The sequence below is a fragment of the Lissotriton helveticus genome, chromosome 5_1 (assembly GCF_964261635.1).
Source record: "Lissotriton helveticus chromosome 5_1, aLisHel1.1, whole genome shotgun sequence".
Lineage (NCBI taxonomy): Eukaryota > Metazoa > Chordata > Amphibia > Caudata > Salamandridae > Lissotriton > Lissotriton helveticus.
The window spans coordinates 1,668,138,687-1,668,162,632 of NC_136065.1; the positions used below are offsets into that span (position 1 = coordinate 1,668,138,687).

At 46.9% G+C, this 23,946-nt stretch overlaps 1 protein-coding gene across 1 annotated transcript in view; it reads right to left on the bottom strand.

Annotated features, from left to right (window-relative positions):
- The window catches only part of CDH24 (cadherin 24), a 799,438-nt gene that overhangs the window by 278,361 nt on the left and 497,131 nt on the right, over positions 1–23,946 (bottom strand). The window contains exon 6 of the mRNA XM_078644893.1: positions 10,761–10,880. Coding sequence (XP_078501019.1) covers positions 10,761–10,880 — 120 coding nt within the window. The remainder of the gene's footprint in view (positions 1–10,760; positions 10,881–23,946) is intronic.

Genomic DNA, 23,946 nt, shown 5'->3' on the forward strand with positions numbered 1-23,946 from the left:
TGAAGAAACCTGGGCCTATTTCAGCACACTTTTAGGCTATGCCTCGCCCACTTTAAATCCACTAGTGCCTATACACTGTGTGCACGGGCTCTGCATGGCATCCCTGACACCTCCAGCACAGGAGAGATTCATGAATGTGTGAGCAGCTTCTCTACTCCTAGTGGCGACCACCCTGGTAAGGATGGTTTGGCTTCTGGTACCGTATACGGATCAATCCTTTGCACCCCACACCACCCGCACAGGCAACCTCCAGCTGTGATGAGAGCCTGATGGGCTCAGATGTGTCCAAAGAGGAGCTCAAAGCACGCTGGACATCGGGAGCGTGTAGGCGCTATGCACACAGCAGTGGCAGCTTATGAAGGTAGATCAGGAGGTTCACCGAGTGGTGAGCGAGGCAATCCGAAACCACAATTGAGTGGGATCCCAGGACAGCAGGTAAGAACCCCTTATCCTCAAGATAAATAGTAAAAGAGTCTTCTTCTGACAGCTCTTGCGTCACTCACTCTCGAGTGTGCAGAAAGACTCTCTTGGAGCTTCCATTAATAGTGGAATGTTGATGGAACATTAACCAAAATGAGGCAGGCTCATATTTTGAGCCCATCCCAAAAATCACTTGTCACCAGACATCTGAAGAAGTTTTCGCCCAAGAGTTCTTCTCTATGCGGGTTGTGGCAGCGAAAAGATGGCGCCTGAGGAACAAGGGTGAATGATTGGACGCAGCAAAGTCGAAACCAGCACGGCACCGCATCTGCTTGAACCCGCGGAGAGCTGAACGAGCTTTGTTGGTTGCCCATGGGTGCACAAATGAAATTCATCTCCTTCATCGCTGGTTAGAGCTGTTCATGGCAAAGGCCCTTCATACCTCAAATGCAGGATCAAATCCTGGATAATCAAACACAGACCAGCCAGGTCAGTCGGAAGATCAAACACCGCCATCTTCAAAGTTCAAAGATTCCACCAACAAAGACAAGGTACTTGAAGCTTCACGTCCCTGGTTCCAACACTGTGAAGCACCCTCCCACCTTCTCAAAGAGAGGAACATAATGTGCTCATTTCAAGGAAAAACTGAATCCCACCTGTTTAACTACCTGATCATTTCTTTGCCTCTTCTGTTCCCTGTGCACCCTCCCTCTTTCCCTACAGCCTCACTTCTCCATGCACTTTCAATCGGTTGTGGTTGTAATAAATGACCAGAAAATAAATAGCAGAGAGGCCGCAATACATTTCCGATAAATGATTAATAAGGAAGTATGCCCTTGTTGGACTTGGACCTTTTTTGCAGGGTCATCCCAGAACTTTTTACCTTCCACCTGTTTTTTTGACCTGTTGTTTGTGGTTTTATGACTCTGGGCACTTTATCACTGCTGATCAGTGCTAAAGTGCATAAAGTGCATTTGCTCTCTCTTGTAAACTCAGTAAGATTGGTCTACACATGTTTGGCATAATTAATTTACCTGTCAGTCCCTTGTACAGTGGTATCCCATATACCCAGAGCCAGTACATTAAATGTTACTAGTGGGCTTGCAGTGCTGCTTGCGCCGCCCACCAAAGTAGCCTTTCAAACCTGTCTCAAGCCTCCGCCTCCGCCACTGCAGGGCCTGCATGCACAGTTCACTGTCTCTGCGACGTGGCATATAAAGTGCTTGCAGCATCTACAACTCCCCTTTTACTACATATCAGTCACCCCTAACTTAGGCCCTAGCTAGCCCTATGGGCCAGGTGCGGTGTAGGTAAAAGATAGGACATGTGCCTTAACTGTGTGGCATGTCCTGGTATTGACAAATAGCTTATTTGGTTTCTCACTGCAGTGAGGCTGCCCTCTCATAGATTTGCATCGGGGATTCCCTGATATGTGCTTCAGTGGTAATTCCTGACATGAGAGGGTCGCGTAATCAAGTTTGATATGTTTGGAATAGTAGTGATAAAGTGTGGCTCAATGGTTAGAGCGGCAGACCCTGATGCAGAAGTCTGGCCTGGGACCAGGGTTTAATTCCCGCCTCGGCAAGTCTTGGGCTCAATTTCCTCAGACATGATAATTCTCGCCTCGGTGCCTATTCTAATCATAAGACCCACTCTGCAACTCTGGGCAATAGCTTGCTTAATCTCCACAACGGCCCCAACAACGCTAGGATGCCTGGCTTCACCTTGGGGTGCCCAGGAGTGGGCACTTCACAGGGAAAGGCCAGGAAGGGTTCCTCAGCGGTATTCGTACAAGTGCCGAGAGGCCTCCGGGTAGTCGTGCGTTATACAAGTACATCTACATTTACATCTACATAAATCCTGCTTATTGGTGAAAGCAGATTTATTATTACTATTTTAGAAATGCCACTTTTGGAAGTGGGAATTTCTGTTTGTTTATGTGTCTTTGTGTCCCTGCTAGTTTGTGAGTCGACTGTCTGGTTTTAGAGTGACAGGGACAGGGGATGTGAATTCTCTTCAGACATCCACTGGGGGGAGGGGTTGAAGTGTGACCTGCCTTCCTGGATGAGACAGGGCTGGGCTGAATAGACCTGGGTTGCATATAGATTGGTGGGAGGAGATTTGCCTTGCACCTGAATAGGCCTGGTCTGCCCTGAACAATGGTGTCTCCACATCCTGCCAGGAAACTACACCAGTGGGGAGAGAACTGATTTGGACTGGGCTCAGAGCCCTCTGCCAGAAGAGAACAAAGACTTTGTGGACTATAAGTAAAGGTGCTGTGACCCAATGATTTTTTACTTGAAAAGAGAAGAGACTGCGTGGGACCAAAGGATTGCTGTGCTGACAGGGAAATGCCACTGTGAACAGTCCAGCATCCCTGTCTTGGGTGCTGGGATACTGCATCTATGACCAAGGAGCATGTGTGCTGGCTGCTGCCTGCTCTCCTGGAACTGTGTGCCCTCAGTACTCTCCAAAGAGTCCAGCACCAGGGGACTGCTCCTGTGCTGGAGAAGCCTGAGCGCTGGTGAAGCGCTACACGTTCCCTGCCTTTGTTCCTGCGGTTAAGTGCAGGCGGAATGCTTGGTTTTCACCATTATCACAGCGCACTTTGAGAGTGCTGTAGGGTCGGGAGGAGTGCTTTTTCATTGCCCTACATCATGGGCAGGGCAGCGCCTTCCTTGGTGGCCAAACAACGGGAGGGGACAGCTGAGGCTAGCGAAGGGCTCTCCCTCTCCTTCTGGTGTCCTTTGGGGCTCGATCCCTGCCGCTGGGGCTTCGGAGCAAACGCCCACATTATAAAGGGGCAGGGCCCAGCCAAGGTGGAGGGCTGAACCAAAGAGAGCGAAGTCGATGGAGACTTCGCTCTGTATGCTGACGGCCTCCAGAAGCGAGAGTCCAACGTTCCCGGGGCCCGAGTGGTCCGACCGTGGGAGCTGCATCTTGGTGGCACTTCGCCCAGATTGCGAAGGTGAGAACCCATACCTTCGCATTTCCCACAGCCATCCGCGTGGTCACAGAGGGCCCCGGGTGTGCTGCCAAGCCAGTCTATGGGCCTGTGTCTGTGGGCCAAGGTCCCGCAAAGGTTCTCTGGGGAGCATTGTTTTCTTAAATCATGCTCCTAACAGCCTGTGGCTGGGTTTCTGCCCTAATTGGGTTCTATACAGCTGGCCCAGGCCTGCTACACCCCTGGCTGTGTAGGGGGAGCATCTTGGATTGCAAACCTGATGGGAAGGAAGCTTCCACGGAGCTCCCGGTCTGGCTGAGGCTTTTGGAAACACCGGGCCGATTGGTGTTGGGCCAAAGGGCACTGCATGCTGGTATTTACTGCCATAGCAAGTGCGCTGTAGTAGCGGAGTGAACTACTGCATCGTATGCCCTGCTGTTATTATGTGAGTGGTGCTACATGATCAGGGCTGCACCATATGTACCTTACTGTGATGGTTATCTATGATGTGTGCACTCTACAAGTGTGTGCTACAGGGCACTACTGATGTTGTTTATGCCTAACATTTCTTATGCTTAAGGTGATCCTGCCAGCAGTTACTGGTGACCCTAACTGTAATGTATATGACAGTGGCCCGATTGGCCATCTGATTTGTGTAATCCCTGTGATGTCATGACAAGTGCCTAGTGGCACAGTGATATATGTGATTGTGATCTAATGTGTTTTTATGGATAATACAAAGGATATTTTTTAATAACCTTGTGTGGAGTTTCTTTTGTGGTGCTCCTAGTGTGTCACTGGTGTGTGTGTGTGTTTGTTGCACAAACGCTTTACACATTGCCTCTGGGATAAGCCTGACTGCTCTGCCAAGCTACCAAGGGGGTGAGCAGGGGTTATCTTTAGTGTGTAACTCCCAGGCCCTGACTAGAGTGGTGAGTTTGGTGCATACGCTAGCCAACCAGAAACCCCATTTCTAACAGCCCTTCTCCATGGCTGGTGATTGCTGGTGAGGCTCCGTGTGAGACGTCACTCCAGTCGCTCCCTCTGATTGAATGGGAGAAAACAAGTGTAGCTGTGGGGATCATGATTGTCTCCTAGTTCGAGACATGAGGAATATGCCAGGAAGCTTAAAAGAAAAACTCTTGGTCACCACTGTCCCCATGATTATACTGTTGGCTGGATCTGCACAGCAGAGCTTGAGGCCTAAGTATATAGACAGTGGCAATGGAGTTGGATGTTGAGGTAATGAACATGTTGGGCGTCGGTTCCATCCTGGCTTGGTCGCCATCTGGGAGGCTCTGTCAGCGTGAGATGGAAAGAGCTGCGGGAGGAAGGGCATTCTCAGTTAGCCCACTGGGATTCACTTCCCATGTAGATATAAATTAAGGGGATGGAGGGTAGTGGAGTTTGTGGTGTAAGGAGTTGTGTAAGGAGTTTGCGGTGCTACCTATGCAGGAAGGATCTTTGCAGATAGAGTGCAGGCAACACGTGTCCAGGCACCTAGAGATTTCCTTCTTAAGGCTGTGCTGCATTAGTATATTCATGAGGGGGGATTAACGTCAGCCACTGGTAGTTGCTCTGGGCTGCATCCCAGTCCATCATTTTCATGCCCACCATGCCACCTTGGATTAGATTCAGACATATGCAAATCGCCCTGGATCCTGCTCCACTATCAACAGTTCAGCCTGAACTACCAGTTCCTCCAGAACCCGAACACCTGCAACCCGAGACCAGTTTTGGCCTATTAGGGCCGTTTCAGTTGGGTTCAGCTTGGTTCCAGTGGCATAGTGAGCAATGGCCTTGTACGGTACTATACCGATCATCATGGTGGCCTTCAGCAGTGCCTTATAGTGAAAGGGCGCCATGAGTTATAGCGACCTTCGATATTCAGCAAGGCCACACCAAGCAACTCTGTGCTTGTGAGCGACGTTGAGACACTTAACTATCATGTCCTCAATAAAATAAGTGTACCCGCCAGGCTCTTCATCGATGCTGAGGGAGAATGATAGTACCGATGAGAAGAGAATTACCCGTCATGAAAAATTACTGTTGTTTTACACATTTTCTTTTCAGGATGAATCGCATGTGGCCTGCATGACAGACCAACATTCTTTCACACTAAGGACACTATTAGTTCAAACTTATAATCATTGGGCGTCCTCTACACTGTTTTTAACTAATGCAATCTGGTCCCTAAATAAAAGTTTTTTTGAGACACAGACTGCTTTCTTTTAACATCACGCAAATCCTTTTTTTTGTATCGTTCACAAACACAACAAGCATTTACAATACAACGGTTTCGCCTTTGGAAAAGTTTGAGCTATTGGCATTGTAAATGACAAAATTTGTATTTATGTGTTGGTTTTGAAAACAGATAAATAAATGGCATTGTCATTTACATTGCCAATAGCTCTAACTTTTCCAAAGGCGAAACCGTTGCATTGTAAAGGGAGTGTTTGTTTGTTTGTTTGCAGAGTTGTATATAGCGTGAACTAGAACCGAACCGAATCAGTTATCAGAGCGCTTTACATAGCACCAGTTACGTTACATGAGGACACACTTTCATATTTTTTTTTTTTATTTTTTTTTAGGCACGGGGAGATTAAGTGATTTGCCCTGAATCACAGGGGGTTTTTGGCGTCGTTACCGAGACTCGAACCCAGATCCCCAGGTCCGAGGTCGAGCGCCTTAGCCGTTAGGCCAACACCTCTCCCCCAAGTGTGCAGTCACCTCCTGTTCCCCGAGACTCACTCTTCCGTGGCAGTTGACAAATACAAAACACTACAGGAAGCCTCTGCAGCGCTTCAAGCGCTATGCAGCAGATGTTTTATTTCCACACACGGGGTGTCCTTGACGCGGTATTTACCACTATTGACGGGTAAAAGGTGGCGTCCGTTTCATTCTGCGGGAACACGGCCACTGTTAGGTAAACACGGCAGACTTTGACACGACGTACGTATGTTCTATATGCACGGATCTGTAAACTAGCCCGCAGTTAACCTCCTCCGCTGCACATGCGTGTAATGTCTCGGGGCTCCCACTGACCCCAGTCCCTGCTGGCGCCGGGACTGCCCTGGCCCCTCACTCGCCCCAGCCATCCGAGCAGAGGCCCCCCTTGCGGACTGGCTTCTGATCTCTGTTGTTGCGGCTAGATTCATGCCCTGCGCCCCGCATCCCGGGAGAAGGGACGGGCACTTTCAGATCTCCTGCCCCTGGAAACCCCCGGGCATAAGAAGCGCCCCCTGTCTTTTCTGGCCCACCGGGCGGAAGTGGCTGTAAGAAGCGGCGGTGGGAGCATCGGTAACAAGCAATCTATGCGTAGTAATGAGAGGCGTCGGTAAGAACCAGTTGTAATAAGCCACGTAAGGACAGGCCGTAAGCAGCGGCTCGAGGGGGCACCAATAGGATTGGTTAGTAAGGTGCAGTGCACAGAACCAGCAAAAACAAGTAACAGCGGCAGAAGTGGCGTTAAAGAGCACAGTAAATAGAAGCGGTAAAAAGTGGCGGTAAAAAGTGGCGTTGAGCAGCGGCAGCAAGAAGCGGAGCAGTGAGCACTGTAAGGCGCTGTACTAAGAAGCGGAGCAGTGAAAGGCGCTGTACTAAGAAGCGGCGGTAATGAGCCGTGTAAGGAGCTGTACTAAGGAGCGGCGGTAATGAGCAGTGTAAGGAGCTGTACTAAGAAGCGACGGTAATGAGCCGTGTAAGGAGCTGTACTAAGGAGCGGTGGTAATGAGCAGTGTAAGGAGCTGTACTAAGAAGCGGTGGCAGGCAGCAGTGTAAGGCGCTGTACTACGAAGCGGAGCAGTGTAAGGCGCTGTGCAGAGCAGTGTAAGGCGCTGTACTAAGAAGCGGTGGTAATGCGCCGAGTAAGGAGCTGTACTTAGTGACGGCGAGGAGCAGCAAAAAGCAGTGGCAGTGAGCAGTGTACGGAGCTGTACTAAGTGAGGGTGAGGAGCAGCATCAAGAAGCGGCTGTAATGAGCAGTGTACAGAGCTGTACTTAGTGACGGCGAGGAGCAGCAAGAAGCGGTGGCAGGGAGCAGTGTACGGAGCTGTACTATGTGAAGGTGAGGAGCTGCAGCAAGAAGCGGTGGCAGGGAGCTGTGTACGGAGCTGTACTAAGTGAGGGAAGGAGCAGCAGCAAGAAGCACCGATAAAGGTAATGAGCAGTGTACGGAGCTGTAAGGGGTAGGACGCATCCTATGGAATAGGCTCAGAAGTGTCGGCGGGCGCGGAGCAGCGCCCGGGGGACATTTCTATCGTGCAATCATTTTCATAGTAATAATGCCTTGCACGCAGCCTTGAAAACAACGACCATAACGGAAGGAAACTCTGACCAAGCCGGCACTGCGTCTCTGGCTTCACCTTTCTGCCAGCAGGACTTGCGCAACGTTAAATACACAGCGTAGGTGTTTCAAGGGAGAGAGGGAGGGCGAGGACAGGGGAATGAATGGACGGGGGTGGAATGGGAGTGCGTGTAGGGATTCGGGGGCGTGTTTTTCGTGCTCTCCCCTTCCCATTGGCTGGAAGGTAAAATTCCAGCCAATGGGAAGAGGAGAGGGCGGTACTTAAAAAAAGACACGGAAACGCCCCCGAATCGCGTTTTCACGGGGAGAAAGTGATTGACGCTGATGTCTTCCAATGGCTAGCCTCCATTTATGGAGCTAGCCAATGAAAGTCAGAGGCGGGACTAAGCCCCACACTGTAGAGACATAAGATTTCTCCTGGGCGGAGCTAGGAGCTCCGGCCCCAGGGGAAACCTAAAAACCAGCTCAGCTGTAACATCAGGCATTGAAGCACACCGGGCAGACATTCGGTCTACCCGGTGGGAACCCTATGATGAAGCATGTCACCGACCAGGTCGATGAGTGAGGGTTCTTCATACTAAATTTGTATTTGTCCCCTCACTAACCCTTCCCCACCTCTTCTGTTTGTCTTCCGTTGCTTAAACTTCTTGGGGAGTATAACCTATAGTTTGATCACTCTTTTGTTGTTTGACTGCATGACAGACCGTCAGCACTTGTAAAATAAAAAGCTAAATTGACTACAATTGTCCATGCTGGCTGTTGGGGTATGAGAGGAACTCCATCAATGGCAATGGGGACACCACCTCTAGAAAATGGCAAGGGGCATGAATGACACTTTCCTAACGAGGTTTATTCCCTAACAAAACTGGCAGCTATCTACTTCAATAAACAGTACGTAATTGTATATATATATATTGGGTTGTATGTCAGAATATGGTATACAGAAATATTGTCTAACATAAATATTGTCAAATACATACAATTTACAAAAATATGGTCCCAAGCGAGACGATTTCTATTAATAATATCGATGGGATAATATTTTTGTAAACGAAATTTAGTCAACAGTATATATGTCAGATGATACTATAACAACAATATAATGGTGACATAATCCCCCTGATAGCACTTTAACCTTTCAAGTAGAAAAGAAGTCCCTGCTTGACCCAAAAAGAGGAAGAGATGAATTAAAAGGTTTCGAGAAACAAATCCTTCCTGTACTAAAATAACTGATATGAGTAGCATCTGAGGCGAAAAACAGATCATCGAGCAAGCCAACTACTAACACGTCATCAACCTTCTAAATGTAACGATGAGTCTAAAATGTTTCTTTAAAAGCTAAAACGAAATAGGCCTGTGTTCACAGGGATTACACAGGACACGAATACAGAAAATCTGAAGCTGGGTCATTCTGGGTGCAGTGCCTCTCTTGTTCTCTTGTTCCCTGAAGGGGCTGAGCCCTGTTGGACTCTGAGTGCTCAACAAAAGGATGGCAATGTTACAATTCATGACAAACACATTTTCAGAGGTCATTATGACTGAGGAGAAACATTCTTAAGGATATTAACTTGAGCAGACTGCCGTGTCGAAGAGTGCCAATCGATCAAACTTCCCCTGTGGTACCACAGGCCCCATACCTCTGAGTTGTTTCTTGTATCTTGGGCGGCCTGTGGGTGAATACTGTCTGTGACCCCCCCTCCCCCCCCCCCCCCGTGATGTGACCAGGGAGTACCAGTGGCACCACATTACCAGCCACAGCCACATCAACCAGGCGGTCTGCTGCCTCTGGTGGGGGTCCTGTACTCCCCTAACTACTTGCTTGTCACGTGTCCTGTCTCAGTCCCTTGTTCTCCGTCTCGAAGCTGGTCACGTGGCCCAATGAGCTGTACAGGTGTCATCCCTTTATGTCACTGTCCTTCTCATATGACCTTATAGTGCTCCAGTGTGTCTCACACTCATCAGTCACTCCCCCATCTGCTGAGCTCCAGCTGTTCCAATCAGTCTTGTGCCTGTTTGTGCCTGTCACTGTCTGTGAACTCCGTCCGAGGCGTTCAGCAGTTCCGTTTCTCCCTTTCACCCCGTCTGCAGTGGGCCTACGTCTATTGATTCCATCTCTCAGGTGAGTAAGTGGTACCATGAATGACTGCTGCTCCCCCTCTGTGACAGGCCAAGGGAAGTCTGGGAGATCCAAACAAACCTGTTACTGGTCGCTTTTCAGGTAGTCCCAACCCCAAATACCTCTCTGTCGACCTGGCCCCCTTTTGGTAGACATCATGTATCTCTGAGGGCCCGGTGCATGTCAGTCACTCTCCCCCCTGGTACTCTCAGGGTGGTCCCATGGGCATCAGCTCTTCCTCTGCATCCATGGAGCCCCATGGCTTTAGTTCCTGTCACTCACTCTCCTTCTCTGGTGGGCTCAGGGTGGTCCCATGTTCCTCAGCTCTTCCTCTGCATCCATGGAACCCCGAGGCTTTAGTTCCTGTCAGTCACTCTCCTTCTCTGGTGGGCTCAGGGTGGTCCCATGTTCCTCAGCTCTTCCTCTGCATCCATGGAGCCCCATGGCTTTAGTTCCTGTCACTCACTCTCCTTCTCTGGTGGGCTCAGGGTGGTCCCATGTTCCTCAGCTCTTCCTCTGCATCCATGGAGCCCCATGGCTTTAGTTCCTGTCACTCACTCTCCTTCTCTGGTGGGCTCAGGGTGGTCCCATGGGCCTCAGTTCTTCCTCTGCATCCATGGAGCCCCATGGCTTTAGTTCCAGTCAGTCACTCTCCTTCTCTGGTGGGCTCAGGGTGGTCCCATTGCTGCACATCACTCTCCATCTCTTGGGTGGACTCATGAACCTAATACATGGTTCTCCACGCCCTGTTGGCCTTGCGTTAGGGTGAACAACTGAATGCTCAAATGTTACCTCTTCTTTGTTGAATGCATCCAGGTGGTACAACCCCTTCTATTGCCCCCTCTTTCTAGTGTACATCGTAGCTCCCATGACTTTAAACAATGGTTTATTCCATTGCTTCTCTCATGAGTCTCTTATAAACCCCACACCTGTGTGTCCCACGCATTCCCTTCTGAAGGCTGCAGCCGCCATACCTGTCTGCGGATCCACAGAGAAGAAGGGCTGCCCTTCGAGGACCGTGTAGACCAGCCGGGCACTGTTGCCATACGTGGGGTCGTCAGCATCGTTGGCAGTCACCTGGATCACTGACGTTCCTGCAGGGCGAGAATACAAGACCGTGAGTCACAGAGGCCTAGAGGGCTGCCGCTGGCTTTACAATAAGCGAACAAAGACAGAAATGATAGAGAGCTACAAGTGTTCAAGACAGTCACACATCACCTGAGACAACTGAACCACAAGGGTCTCTTAATAGTCAATGGATAAGCTACCAAGAATTAAAATATTTTAGGGTTAAAAAGTGAAGGTCTATCATGGGGGTACAGCAGACAACCATGGCTTCCGGCTCATTATGTAAAGAGATAGAGTTAAACGTGATGGTTTATCATTGGTGTACAGCAAATAACCATTACTTCTGTATTGTTATGTAAGCAGTTAGTGAAATGACCAGAAGCCAATTGATAAAGGGTTAATGACTAGGGGCCAGATGAAGGTATCCAAATACCGGTCGGTAACGGCCGAAAATACAGATTTTCGGCCGTTACCGACCGGTATTTGGATACTGAGATGTAGGGCATCTAAAAATACAGATTTGGTAATTTTACCGAATCGGTAAGGTAAATTTACCGATTCGGTAAAATTATCGAATCTGTATTTTAAGATGTAGGTGGCACTGTAAACAGTGTCACAGGGCTTTAAGGATTCGTTATTTACCACCAACTATTAGTTGGTGGTAAATAACGAATACCTGTGTATATGCAAATCTGTGCATGTACACCCGGGCACACAAGCCCTAATCAGGGGTGCAACAGGGTGTCAAAGTGACACCCTGCCACCCTTGAATTATTCGGTATTTACCGAATCGGTAATTACCGATTCGGTAATTGACATTCATTCCTATGGGCCTCCAGGCCCATAGGAATGAATGGCAATTACCAAATCGGTAATTACCGATTCGGTAATTACCGAATCTTATACCGAAAATGTACCTACATCAGATTTACCGATTCTAAAATACCAAATTGGTCAAATTTGTTTTTTTAGAATCGGTAAAATAGATTTACCTACATGTAGCCCTAGATTCTGTGGCTACTTGATGAACGGTGAGGTGTTATAATGGCCTCTTACCCTAACCTTGAGAGATGTGAGGACCAAGTGTCTAGAATGTGAAGTTGAGGTTGATCTTGTGAGATTCCTCAGGTGACACTTGCTTCTGTACTAGTGGTGGCTTAGGCCAAAAACATCTAATTTGAACATACCTGCTTCTAGTGCATCTTTGAGTGACAGAAGGCGAGGATGAGGAGTTCCACCTCTACACAATCCTGCGCAGCTGCATGCTGTTGGGAAGAAGTATGTCCCAGGAAATAAACTCTACAAAGACCAATACATCCAGAAAGAGCGATCTGGAGATTTCAGACTCCTGGTAGAAAATTCCAGGGCTGTTCTGATGCAGCTTCTACATTATTGGAGGCACGCTGTGGATGCAGTGTATATTTCAGAGCCAGATCTGTAGGTCATGTGACCTAAAAGTGCTGTGGACTATGGCATCATTGTAATGCAGCGTGGATATCGCCTCCATGTGCGTCTCTTCAAAAGGTCTCTGAGTAAAGCCTGGGGCACAAGCGGTCTGTAGTCTAAGAAATTGATCAGCTGACCTTTTGGTTGAAGGTCAGTAACACATGGACGATCAATGAACAAGGCTGGCGCCCATGAGGAGGACAATTTAAGAAAATGGCCAGGGGTCTAAGGGTCAGGGACAGTCTACATAGAAGGTCACTGCTGTTCGGAACCCTATAGGGATGTTAAGGTATTACAAGCACTACACACTGCTTCTTGATAATGCACTCCAAGTGCAGCCATCCTCCCATACCCAGCCAGGAATGTGTCACACCCAGTGCTTTAAATGGGTGGGTACTGTCCGGTATGGAGTAAATCCAGTATTTGTAAAGCGCACAGCTACCCGGAGGCATCCCGGCGCTGGTGGCCGTTGGGAAGATTAAGCGAGCTATTGCCCAGAGTCACATGGTGCTGGGCAGACCCCTGCCGCCAGAGCCGGGGATCGAACCGTGAGCCCCAGTGTCCAGTGTCAGTCGCCATGCCACGGCGCCACACCTCTTCCCTGGTACCAGCACTTTTTTATTTTGAGGAGGAGGGTACCGGCACTTCTAAATAGAAATGCAATACCTTTAATTGGAGAGTACCGGCACTTCTAAGAAACAAGGAGGTACTCTGGCACAGAGAACCTGCACTTCTATTTTTCCATTTCAAGCACTGGTCACACCTGCTCTCACGGTGCCTGTCCCCTTCTGGCTGATCACCTCTGCTTCCACTTCAAAGCTTATGTGATCCAGAAACAGAAGAAAGTCAGCAGCCTGGTGTGACCCCGACCCAGCTCCCTAGCTCCCTAGCAGCGACAGTCCGCGTTGGACCCCTGGTGCGAGTCCCGCTCCCTAGTCCACACCATGGGTCTGCGAAGGGTCAAAGCCCTACTTTAAACCCATATGTAGCTCTATCATAAAGGTTACAACATTTTTCAATTTGTATTTTTTTTGCGAAGAAACTAATTATTTAATTATGTCACACGCATCTTTAACATAAGCAAACTAGTCTTGCACAACATATACTTTTGTTCTGCTTCTGCACATTTGCTTCGTACGTAGTGAAGCTCAACAAACAATAATCTTACAAAGACAAGAAATATCCATAAAAATATCCATGATGTACGTGCCATTGTGCATAGAACAGGCCACACAAGGTAAACTTGCAGAAAGAAAGATTACATGTATTTGTCACCTTGACTGGGTTCAATTAGTGTAAACAATACCTCGCCTCATGCAGAACAAGCATTTACAATGCAACGGTCTCGCCTTTGCAAAAGTTAGAGCTATTGGCATTGTAAATGACAACATTTTTATTTATGTATTGGTTTTGAAAACAGATAAATAATTGGCATTGTCTTTTACAATGCCAATAGCTTAATCTCTCGCAAATGCCACACACAAACACAGACCCACACACACACACAGCCACACACACACAGAGCCACACACACAGCCATACACACACACAGAGCCACACACACACACACAGAGCCACACACACACAGAGCAACACACACACACACACACACACACACACACACACACACAGAGCCACACACACACACAGAGCCACACACCAGAGCCACACATGCACACCCACACACAGACACACACACAGAACCACACATACACACACAGACCCACACACACACACAGACCCACACACACTCAGAGCCACACACACACACACCGACCCCCACACACACACACAGCCACACACACACACACACTCAGAGCCACACACACATACAGAGCCCCACACACACACACAGCCACACACACACACACATAGCCACACACACACACAGCTACACACACAGCAACACACACAGCCACACACACACAGCCACACACGAAACTGTCACCTAAAATGTATACCAGGAACCTTTCCCATGGGCACAAGGAAAGGTCTGTCTCTCCTCTTTTAAACCATAAACTGGCTGTCACTCTCCGTATTTCACACAAAAATTAACTGTAACTCTCCCAATTCATCAGCTCTTGCAGTATGAAACAAACCATTCTCAGCATCTAGGTAATAAGACTTTTTCTTACCTACAGCCCCCCGCAGGTCTTAATCCTGAAATCCTACAAAGTCTTTGGATATGCATCGAACTGCTTTAGCCTGTGCAGTTTGTCCATGACCAGTATCAGCCTCAGAAATGCACTCACTTCTTGGACTGAACAGCCAACCACACTACCCTCAAACGCATGCGCCAAGCTTGCAGCCAATCCTCGTGCACCTTACACACCTCAGACACTATACCTCTCTTGGGCTTTGCTAATCGGGGATTCACGGCCTGGCCGCAAGCCGTGTAAGTTGAAAAATGATAACCACCCTACTTTTCCTCGGCCCCACTAGACCAAGGCTACATCCACACCCAACATGGCCTCTGAGTGACTAGAGCTATTCACGCATGGACGGTACTGCCAAGTCAATATACACAATACGGATAACCGATGTGACGGAGGCTAACGTGTTAATATTAAACAGCCGAAAAAAATAAACATAAGCAAATATCATCAATTTGTTCTATGGTATTGTTCTTGAAAACATATTTCACATTAGACACGTCTGTGATGATTTAAAATATGCATGGTAACAACGAGAATGTCACTTTCGTCCCCAACATGCCGCATGCCTGACGATTTCGATAGGAATTACAATCTGATTAACAAAATAAAAAGGTTGGTTTGAAGACGGTTGCTACGATGCAGCTGTAGCTCTGCTTTGTTGGAACAAAGCTTCTCTCCCCACCCCAGCTCCTTCCGAGGCACAGTCAGTCCTTGGAGTACTGAGGAAGAACTAGAGCGCTAACTTTCTGTCTGTGAGAAGTGCTAAAGCTAGTAGGCTTTTTTCACGTTATAAACCTCCCTCCACCCTCCGAGCTTGTAGCAACATTAACGAAGCAGACGGGGACGGGGCTTAGAAACATCAAAGAATGTAAACAAGTCAAAAACACACCTCCAAAAAGAAACAACAGTCAAAAACACGCACCCCAGTCTGAAAAGGAAGGGGCTTAAAAAGAAAGAAATACGTCATGGCGACCTCTTCTCCAATGGCAGGCCTCCGTTTAGGAGGCCAGCCAATGAAGAAGAGGGGCGGGGCTTAACCCTTGCTAGAGAAACTCACCCTAAAACATAAAATCTCGCGAGCTCGACAGCGCATGTGTGCAATACGCCACGCGAGACCTAAAAACTTCATGTGTGTGAAGGTGATGATAAAATAGGAAACTTGGAATGCTTTCCATAGTGCGACAACCAAGAACTTCACAAAACGCCCGCACCCCACTCCACAAGGTGTTTGTGCACCGCCCGCTCCACTAGATCTTTATGCACCCCCGCTCCAGCAGTCCTTTGTGCACCCCTGCTCCACCAGACCTTAATGAACCCCGCTCCACCAGACCTTTGTGCACCCCTGCTCCAGCAGACCTTTGTGCACCCCCGCTCCACCAGACCTTTGAGCACTCCCGCTCTACCAGACCTTTGTGCACCCCTTAAACACCACACCTTTGTGCACCCCTGCTCCACCAGACCTTTGTGCACCTCTGCTCCACAAGTCCTTTGTGCACCTCTGCTCCACCAGACCTTTGCTCACCCCGCTCCACTTGTGAACCCCGCTCCACCAGACCTTTGTTCACCCCCTGCTCCACCAGACCTTTATGGAGCCCTGCTCCACATGACCTTTGTGCACCCCATTTCACAGTACTGCAGGGTCTTTGCCAGCCTAGCCCAAATCCCTTGAGACAACTCTATCTCACATATGTACAAAAGTAGGAACAGCGACTACCTAATTGCAATTTTTTGTGAATTGCAATTAGCAAATCATTCTTCCTATTTTGAGTCTCCTTAGCAATTACAGTGGGTTGCAAACAGATGTTTCTTATGAATATTAATGAGGTAGGTCGCAATTTGTGACCCCCTGGGATTCACTGCCATCTCTGAGATGCTGGCCTCCGTGGGAAACGGAAGGCATTTAAAATAAAAAAATGAAACTCTGAAGATTAATTTTTTTAAGAGTATGGACTACTGCCTGCTCTTAAAACATATTTTTCCAACCATTCTTAAAGGGGAAGCAGTCCCTTGGGGACCCCTTCCCATTTCCAAAGGGGTTATCACCAACTTTGAGTTCGCAGTAAATTGGAAATGCTCTTCGGTCAAATTTTGGTCACAAAACATTTGTACATAACACTCGATTTGGTATTAGAAATGGACGCTTTTAACATGCCCCTTCGAAAATACTTAATCGCAAAACTCAAATTGCGATTTGGTAATATGTTACTGTATTAATTAGGTCCACGCTTGAAGGTAATTTTCATGTAGTTTTATTGAGCAGATAAATTAAGTCAGGTACAAGCTCAATAGGAGACTTAAGGGACCTAGGGGAGACCCCACCAGGAGCATCTAACCAGGTGCTCAGCCCATCCAACTGTCACTACTTTGGCAGAGCACCAACATTCTGACAGCTGTACTTATGAACATTCCATAGATGGTAGAAAGGCATCACATTGGGAATAACAGGATATTACATATCCCCTTTTCTTATATAGAAAACAAAAGCTAGAAACAGTAAATCAGAATTAGAGAAATAAAAGTTAGTAATATTATCAAAAGAAGGAAAGTAACAGTGAAAAGAGAACATCCGCAAAGTAAAGTAGCAATAGAAATAAAGAAACTTGTATCAGCAAGAGAAATCAAGAAATAGAAATAGAATAAGGAACCAAAGAGAAATTTAGAAATAAGAATAGAAGAATGGAACCAAATATATATATCATCTACTCTTCTTACACAACAGTAGAAAAGAATAGATGAACGCATAAAGACATCTCCAAAACATACCTACTGGCCAGAACAGGAATGATTGAAGACTGAAAATTAGAAAGTATAGAACACAGAAAAGCAGAAAGGAAGAATAAAACAGAAAAGTAGATGAGGAATAATTAGTGAGAAAAATCATCAAAACACCATTAACCTTAAACAAAATTCAATTGAGTAATGCAAAGGTAATAGTGCGAGAGAATTTTTCAAAATACAACGAAAACAGAACATATTTAGCTATTAATGTATGAAAGTATTAAAATATAAATAAAACAGAAGCTAAATATGAAATCAAGACAAATCTCTTAAGAAAAATTGTTGTGCACCATTTTAGAAACAGAACTTACTGATGTTGTAAGTATAAATACGAAACTGTGTGGAAAAATCACGTTGTGCACATTTTAAAATGCTAAATAATTAGCAAGTATGAGTAAAACTTATGATAAGAGATATAAAAGACTTTAAACTTTTCAAAATTCCTTCAAATTGGATTGAAAAGACATAGTATGGGTGGGAACCCATGTCACTCAAAGGGAATTGTACCCTAATATAACTCCTAAATAGGAAGTGAAATACAAAATTAAGTATGAGTAGGAACTCATTACGATAATGTCAAGAGACAGTATCTCAAGCATAACTCCTCGGAAGGAAATAAAATTCATACCTACAAAATTTACGTGGGGTCTATGTGTAGACAACTATTATGGTATTGTTAGAAACTGAAAGGATTATAATCCTTAGCAAAACACAGAGAAACAAAATTTGGAGTAATTTGTGTATAGTCACTAAATGAGCACAGTTATAAACTAAAGGTAGTATAACTCTAATCAAACTTCAGACAAACTAAAACCAGTGGAACCTGTGTATGGACAACTGAAGTGTGCAACGAAAATTAAGTTACTGCAATAACAAAACAACTGCCTAGTAGAATTAAAGACTACATTGTGAAAAGCATATATAACAAAAACTAGGCACATAAAAAGAGGGATTAGCGAAAGAGTGTGCGCACCACATAACACTGAAGATAAACTAGGATAAGGAGACCAGCTTCCACACACCTCTAAACGTGCCCAGTCAACACTAAAATATGACATCTCACCTACATATCACAAACACAGGCAGTTAATGGCAGTGAACATTACAAAATTACATTACTAACCATAATGACAATGGATAATAAATAAAATGCTGTCAAAAGGCATATTACTTTTGATAGGTACTCACAATAAATGGCTAGAAATTTCAACTTATCTCAATTAAAAGAGAACAGGAACTCAGAAGATAATGAGTAACTTATACATTGTGCACACCAAAACTAAGACATGTCAGTAATACATTCTGCAATATAAATAAATAATTAATCAACATTAGCTCCGGTGAGCGATTTCTCACCCGGGTTCTGTATATATTGCTCTCTGTTGACGCTGCTGAGGTCTGTGCAGTTCCCATGGACTTCTGTCAGTCAAGTAGTGTATGATTATGTTCATGAGTAAAATGTTTATGTCTCCGTTTCTCCATATCCCTTTCAAAAGATAAATCATGGTGAAGAAATTGTAGTGATTTTAAATATACACAGGTGTGTATATCACCGAAAGAAAAACAAACGTTTCAATACTCAAGCGTAGACTATGAACACTACGAGTGGCTGCTGTTACTTTAGCGACACTAATAAACACAAGATGGTTGTCACGTCGGTCGAAGTGGCGTAAGTAGCGTGAGGGACGTGTCTCACATGAACAGCATCGCAGACGTCACAGGACACGAAGAGTACTTCGCTTCACCAACTCTCCGAAGAATTCTATGGACGTCATCAGATGGGCGGCAGACAGAGAGGAGAGAAGATCGCAGCAGACCAATCGTCAACCAACGGACATCGGGATACAGGACGGTGAGTTAAGAATCAAGGCAAGGTAAAACTTGGGAGATTGACGCTGAGACTGCCCAGGCTTTACACACATTTATTGTTCATCGAGCAGACTTTGCTCCCAGACTTGTGTATTTTGCACAGTTCACGAAATAAGACACTTTCTTTAAAGGTGTAGATGTCTTGACATTGGGAGATACGCAGGCTCAAGTTGAAGCGGCGCTGTATTTATGTGCTGGTAAAAAGTTTCGACGCTTAAAGGTAAATAGATACGTTCACAGTTTTTGTCAATGATGCAGCCAATTGAGCACTTTTTATATAACTTGCCAGTTACTGCCGACGCTTGACGCTTCTCACACTGTGTGAAGGCCAGACACAACAAAACATTCTTCAATTCTTAGGGAAGAGTAATGCTGGAAGACTTTTAGCAGACATAAGCAAGGTGACAGCAGGCATAATAGTAACAAACGCTGACGTTGTAGACTGGAGGTTTTGGCTAGACAGACTACATTCAGAAATTTGACTCACCAGACGCTTGTACAACTGGCAGATTGCTGTGGGCGACGGGTGGTAGGTCACTGGTGGGGTCACGATGCCAGTTGGGGTGCCTAGATTAAATTTCAGAAAATCTTGTGCCATTAACTTGCTTGTAGAGGTGACTGGTGTAGGTTCTTTCAGTATCGTCGCCAAAATAATGTAGTAATTAGGTCCACGCTTGAAGGTAATTTTCATGTAGTTTTATTGAGCAGATAAATTAAGTCAGGTACAAGCTCAATAGGAGAAATAGTAATTTGGACTTCGTACATAGAAAAGGCATTTTTGCGTTTACAAATGGACTGATTTCGTTAATTGGGCTGTTTGCGAATGCCAAAATGCTTTGTACTTCAGGCCCTAGTTCTCTTAGGTTCTGGAGTGCCACTTACCTGGGGAGCCACACAGCAAACACTCCCCTTTGCACAATGGAACGAGGAAGACAGTTAAGATGAGAAGCAGCAACAAAGAGGTTCAAGGTGGTGGTTTAGGCCTCCCTCTTTCAAATGCCTCCACTCCAACTAATCCGTAGTACAGCTAATGCAACCGCAGAAAGCCAGCCTCCTGAATGCTGAGGATATCACTGCTGGCATATGACAAGGGAGAGATGTCTTTGTAACTTGCTTGATTCTTCAGTCTCAGCCCTACTGCTGTATTGCAAGGAGCTCCTTTGCTTCCATCTTGGAGTTTTGATTTTTGAAGACTCGGACTATTATTCTCATACTACAAAATCGACAGGCTTACCCTTGGGATGCGAATTAAAGGGAGGGAGAAAAGATGTGTGTATGTCAGGTCTTTATCCCTTGTGTTTCTGTGTTTTTCTTAGAACCATAGCACCACTGTTGGTTTGTACTGTCATGCATGCTAGGGAGGGAGGGGAGGGGGTGCACTTAGGAGGTATTTGGAACCCAGGGAGGCTATGAGGTCAGGCGTGGCCCTTTGAGCCTGGTCTTGTGCTTATGCTGTGGACAGCTCAAAGATGGCCAGGGTGTGCATTGGGATAGATGACTGTGAACATTGACATGCCCCTCTAGGGTGCAACACTTGGGATCATACGGGGAGGCTGTGATGACAGATGCAACGCCAACCCTGGGGTGAAGCGTCGCCTTCTAAACCCGACACCGAAGGCCTAGATATGCAGGCTTGCAAAACAACCCAAAAACAATGCAAAACACTGGAAGTCTGAAAAAGGATGTTCTTGGTGCAGGGGTTGGTTAAGAAACGAGAAGAGGGGGGCTTTAGAGAGATTCCTCCCCTCACATGATCACGGACAGAGCTGGCGGGAAGTGGGCGGGCCTTGAATCGAGGCGGCATTACTGCGGCTGGCTGTGATTGATGTCACTTTAAATGAAAGGAGTCACCCTGGCTCTGGGGCTAAGGCCCCTGCGCTCTTTCTTCTCGAAACTCTCCTTTCGAGAACACACACAATATTGCAGGTTTGCACAAAGGCATGACCTTGCGGTCAGCGATCCCGCACTGTAATTCATCACCATCTCATTCATCCATACATCCATCAAACTGATTTCTGGGATGCCCACAACGCAGGTGATTCTGTCCCATCTCAACCACAGAAGTGAGTGGGAGAGAAATCTAGTTCTAATGATTTCTAATGGAAACCATGGCAGGCTGTGAACACGCTGTGGGACCAGCACCGAGGCCATGAGAGAAAAACAAGATGGAGGCAGGTGCGTCAAAGACGTGGGTGGGTGTGGATGGCTGTGAGAACAAAAAATGTCCTCGGTACGGCCACGTTACAACTCCCATGTCATTTTCTTCTTTTTCTTTGCCGGGTTATCCGGTTTTGAGCATGTGAGCTCTGCGCCCCAAAGATCAGAAGGGTGGCACGTGTGATGCGCCCCAGAAGTCTACACTTCTCTGTGCTGTACCCTGAGGTGACTCCTTTCAGAAACCGATCAAAAGACCTGGGACCCTCTAGCCTATTATTATTATTATTATTATGCGTTCTTATATAGCGCTCGATTACCCGTAGGCATCTCGGCGCTTGCCTTGGGAACCCGTCCTGGCTTTTTTCCCTGTAAGATACCCGTACTGGGCATCCCCAAGGTGGAAGCCAGGCATCCCGCCGCGGGGGGGCCATAGTGGAGATTAAGCAGCTAATGCCCAGAGCTGCAGAGTGTGAACCCATGATTCGAGTTGGCACCGAAACGAGAATTATCGAGTCCGTGGATATTTTGGGCTCAAGACCCTGCCGCGTCGGGAATTGAACCCTGGTCCCGGGTCTGACCTCTGCTTCAGGGTCTGCCTCCTCTAACCAGTGAGCCACACTTCTCCATAACCTAACAGTGTCAGTCACACAGAATGCAAGACGATTTTAAATGTGACCAAAATACCCTTATAGGGAAATGCTTATGTGCTAACATGTATGGGTGTATGTATGTGAGGAACAGGAGGACACATCCTGCCTTCGTATAAAACCCTTTATTTCCCACTGCCAACCCAGACCTGCCCATATGTGGAATTGCCTTTCTCGGAAGAAACTATCTGGCCTTTTGGTCGAGTACACAACCTTTCACGTCAGTTTGTCATTGACTGTTTAAGGGTATTTTGAGCTTTGGGGAAGTGTTTTTACCTTAATAGACGATCTTCTGCGATTGGCGCTGTCACCATTTTGCAGCTCCCAATCGGCCTGTAAATCACAGGGTCTGTCATTTCTTCCGGTGAGCATCCCGGCCATGTTTTTCCAGCACCGACTTTTTTTTTCACCTCCTTTTCAGAAAAGCGCATTCGGGGCGTAGTTTGCTTCTGGGTCCTAGAGAACGAACCTCTCTTCCGGCCCTGCTTAACACAGAGCACTCCTGTGACAGCAGGTGGTAACTGATTCAGGGGCTGTCAGGGCAATCGGGGGTTACTGGGCTCCAAACTCTGTCAACATCCACATGTCACAGGTCACGCATGTGCCCCTCCCAGGTGTGAGAGCGTGAGAGCCCACCCCTCACCTGCCGTGCGTGATGCTCTTTTCACAGCCAATGGTGGTGCTTCTGATTTCAAACTCACCCCTTGGTGGTCCCTGAGAGCTGCTCAAGAGGAGGCCGAGGTTCCCACACCAACTGCACCCCTCGGCCCATGTGGCTACATGGATCTAACTCAGAGTTCTTCAAACTGGGGACGGTGGGACAGGCCCCCCTAAGGAGGCCTCAAGTGATCCCAAGGGGGGCGCCAGGCTCTGGCCTACAGAAGCATTATGGTGATAGCAGTGCTTTAAGGTGCAAAACAATTAGCTATAATAAGCTGCTCTGTAATGGGCCATCAATAACATCTTTTGTCATGTATATCCTAGCTGAGTATGTGTCAAAAGGGAACAGACTCCAAACATTTGTTCAAAACCCCATCCCCCACCACCATTTCTAGTAATTACACTGTGAATACTTTTACACGTTAGTGAGGCCTGGCTTACCAAAAAAGTATGTTTGGAAATCATGTATTTGATTACATTTGTGAAAGGGATAAAAGAACTTAACTGTCATGTTTAAATAAGTTTAGACATATTTAAACATTTCAAATAGAATAAAATAGTTGTGAAGCATTCTGAGGGGGGGTGATGTTTTTTTATTTTTTCACTGGGGGCGGGGGAGGAGGAGGGCCTTGGCATTAAAAAGTTTGAAGACCACTGCGCTACCTTGTGATGTCTGAGTGAGCAGTCTTAAACCTATGGCTCTGCCTCTATAATTCCAGTGTGCTCGAGTGTCAAAGAACTGGCCACTACCATCGCAAGCTCCTCCCCTGGTACCCCAGGGGCAACTAACACATATTCTTGAAAAAAGCTGTATCTCTAAAGCACCAGTGTACCAAGAAGTCCGCTTCTCCAGGTACAGGGCGGTAGTCTTGAAGCGCCTACAATGCCACAGTGTCCACACTCCTGAAGCTAAGGGCAGGGCTTTAAGTGGGCCAGGTCTCAAGGGGTCTGAGCACCGGCAGTTTTTTTCAGGGGTCCTCGAAACGCGTCCCTATCGGGCTCTGTTTTGAGCCCTGGTTCAGGCGGTCCGTTTTTTTCCGGACTGCAGTGACAGCAGTTTGCTGTCACTGCAGTCTGAAAAAAAGTGCCAGGGCGCAAAACAGCCCGATAGAGACCCGTTTGGAGACAGTAAGCAGATGGATGTGTGCTGCCCACACTGCTCACTTCTCACTAGTGGAGAAGTGATGGCATGACGTCATGCCAGGTGAGCATTGTGGGGGAAGTGAAATCCTTTAAAGAGTTATTTGCTTTCTGGATTTCCCTTCTCTTTCTGAAACGAAAGAGCAGCAACATTGTGGTAGGGTCACCAAGGCTTTAATTGGAAACTTTTTCAATATTATATGTAACAAGCCATAGTTGCAGCTTGTTTATCCTATGCC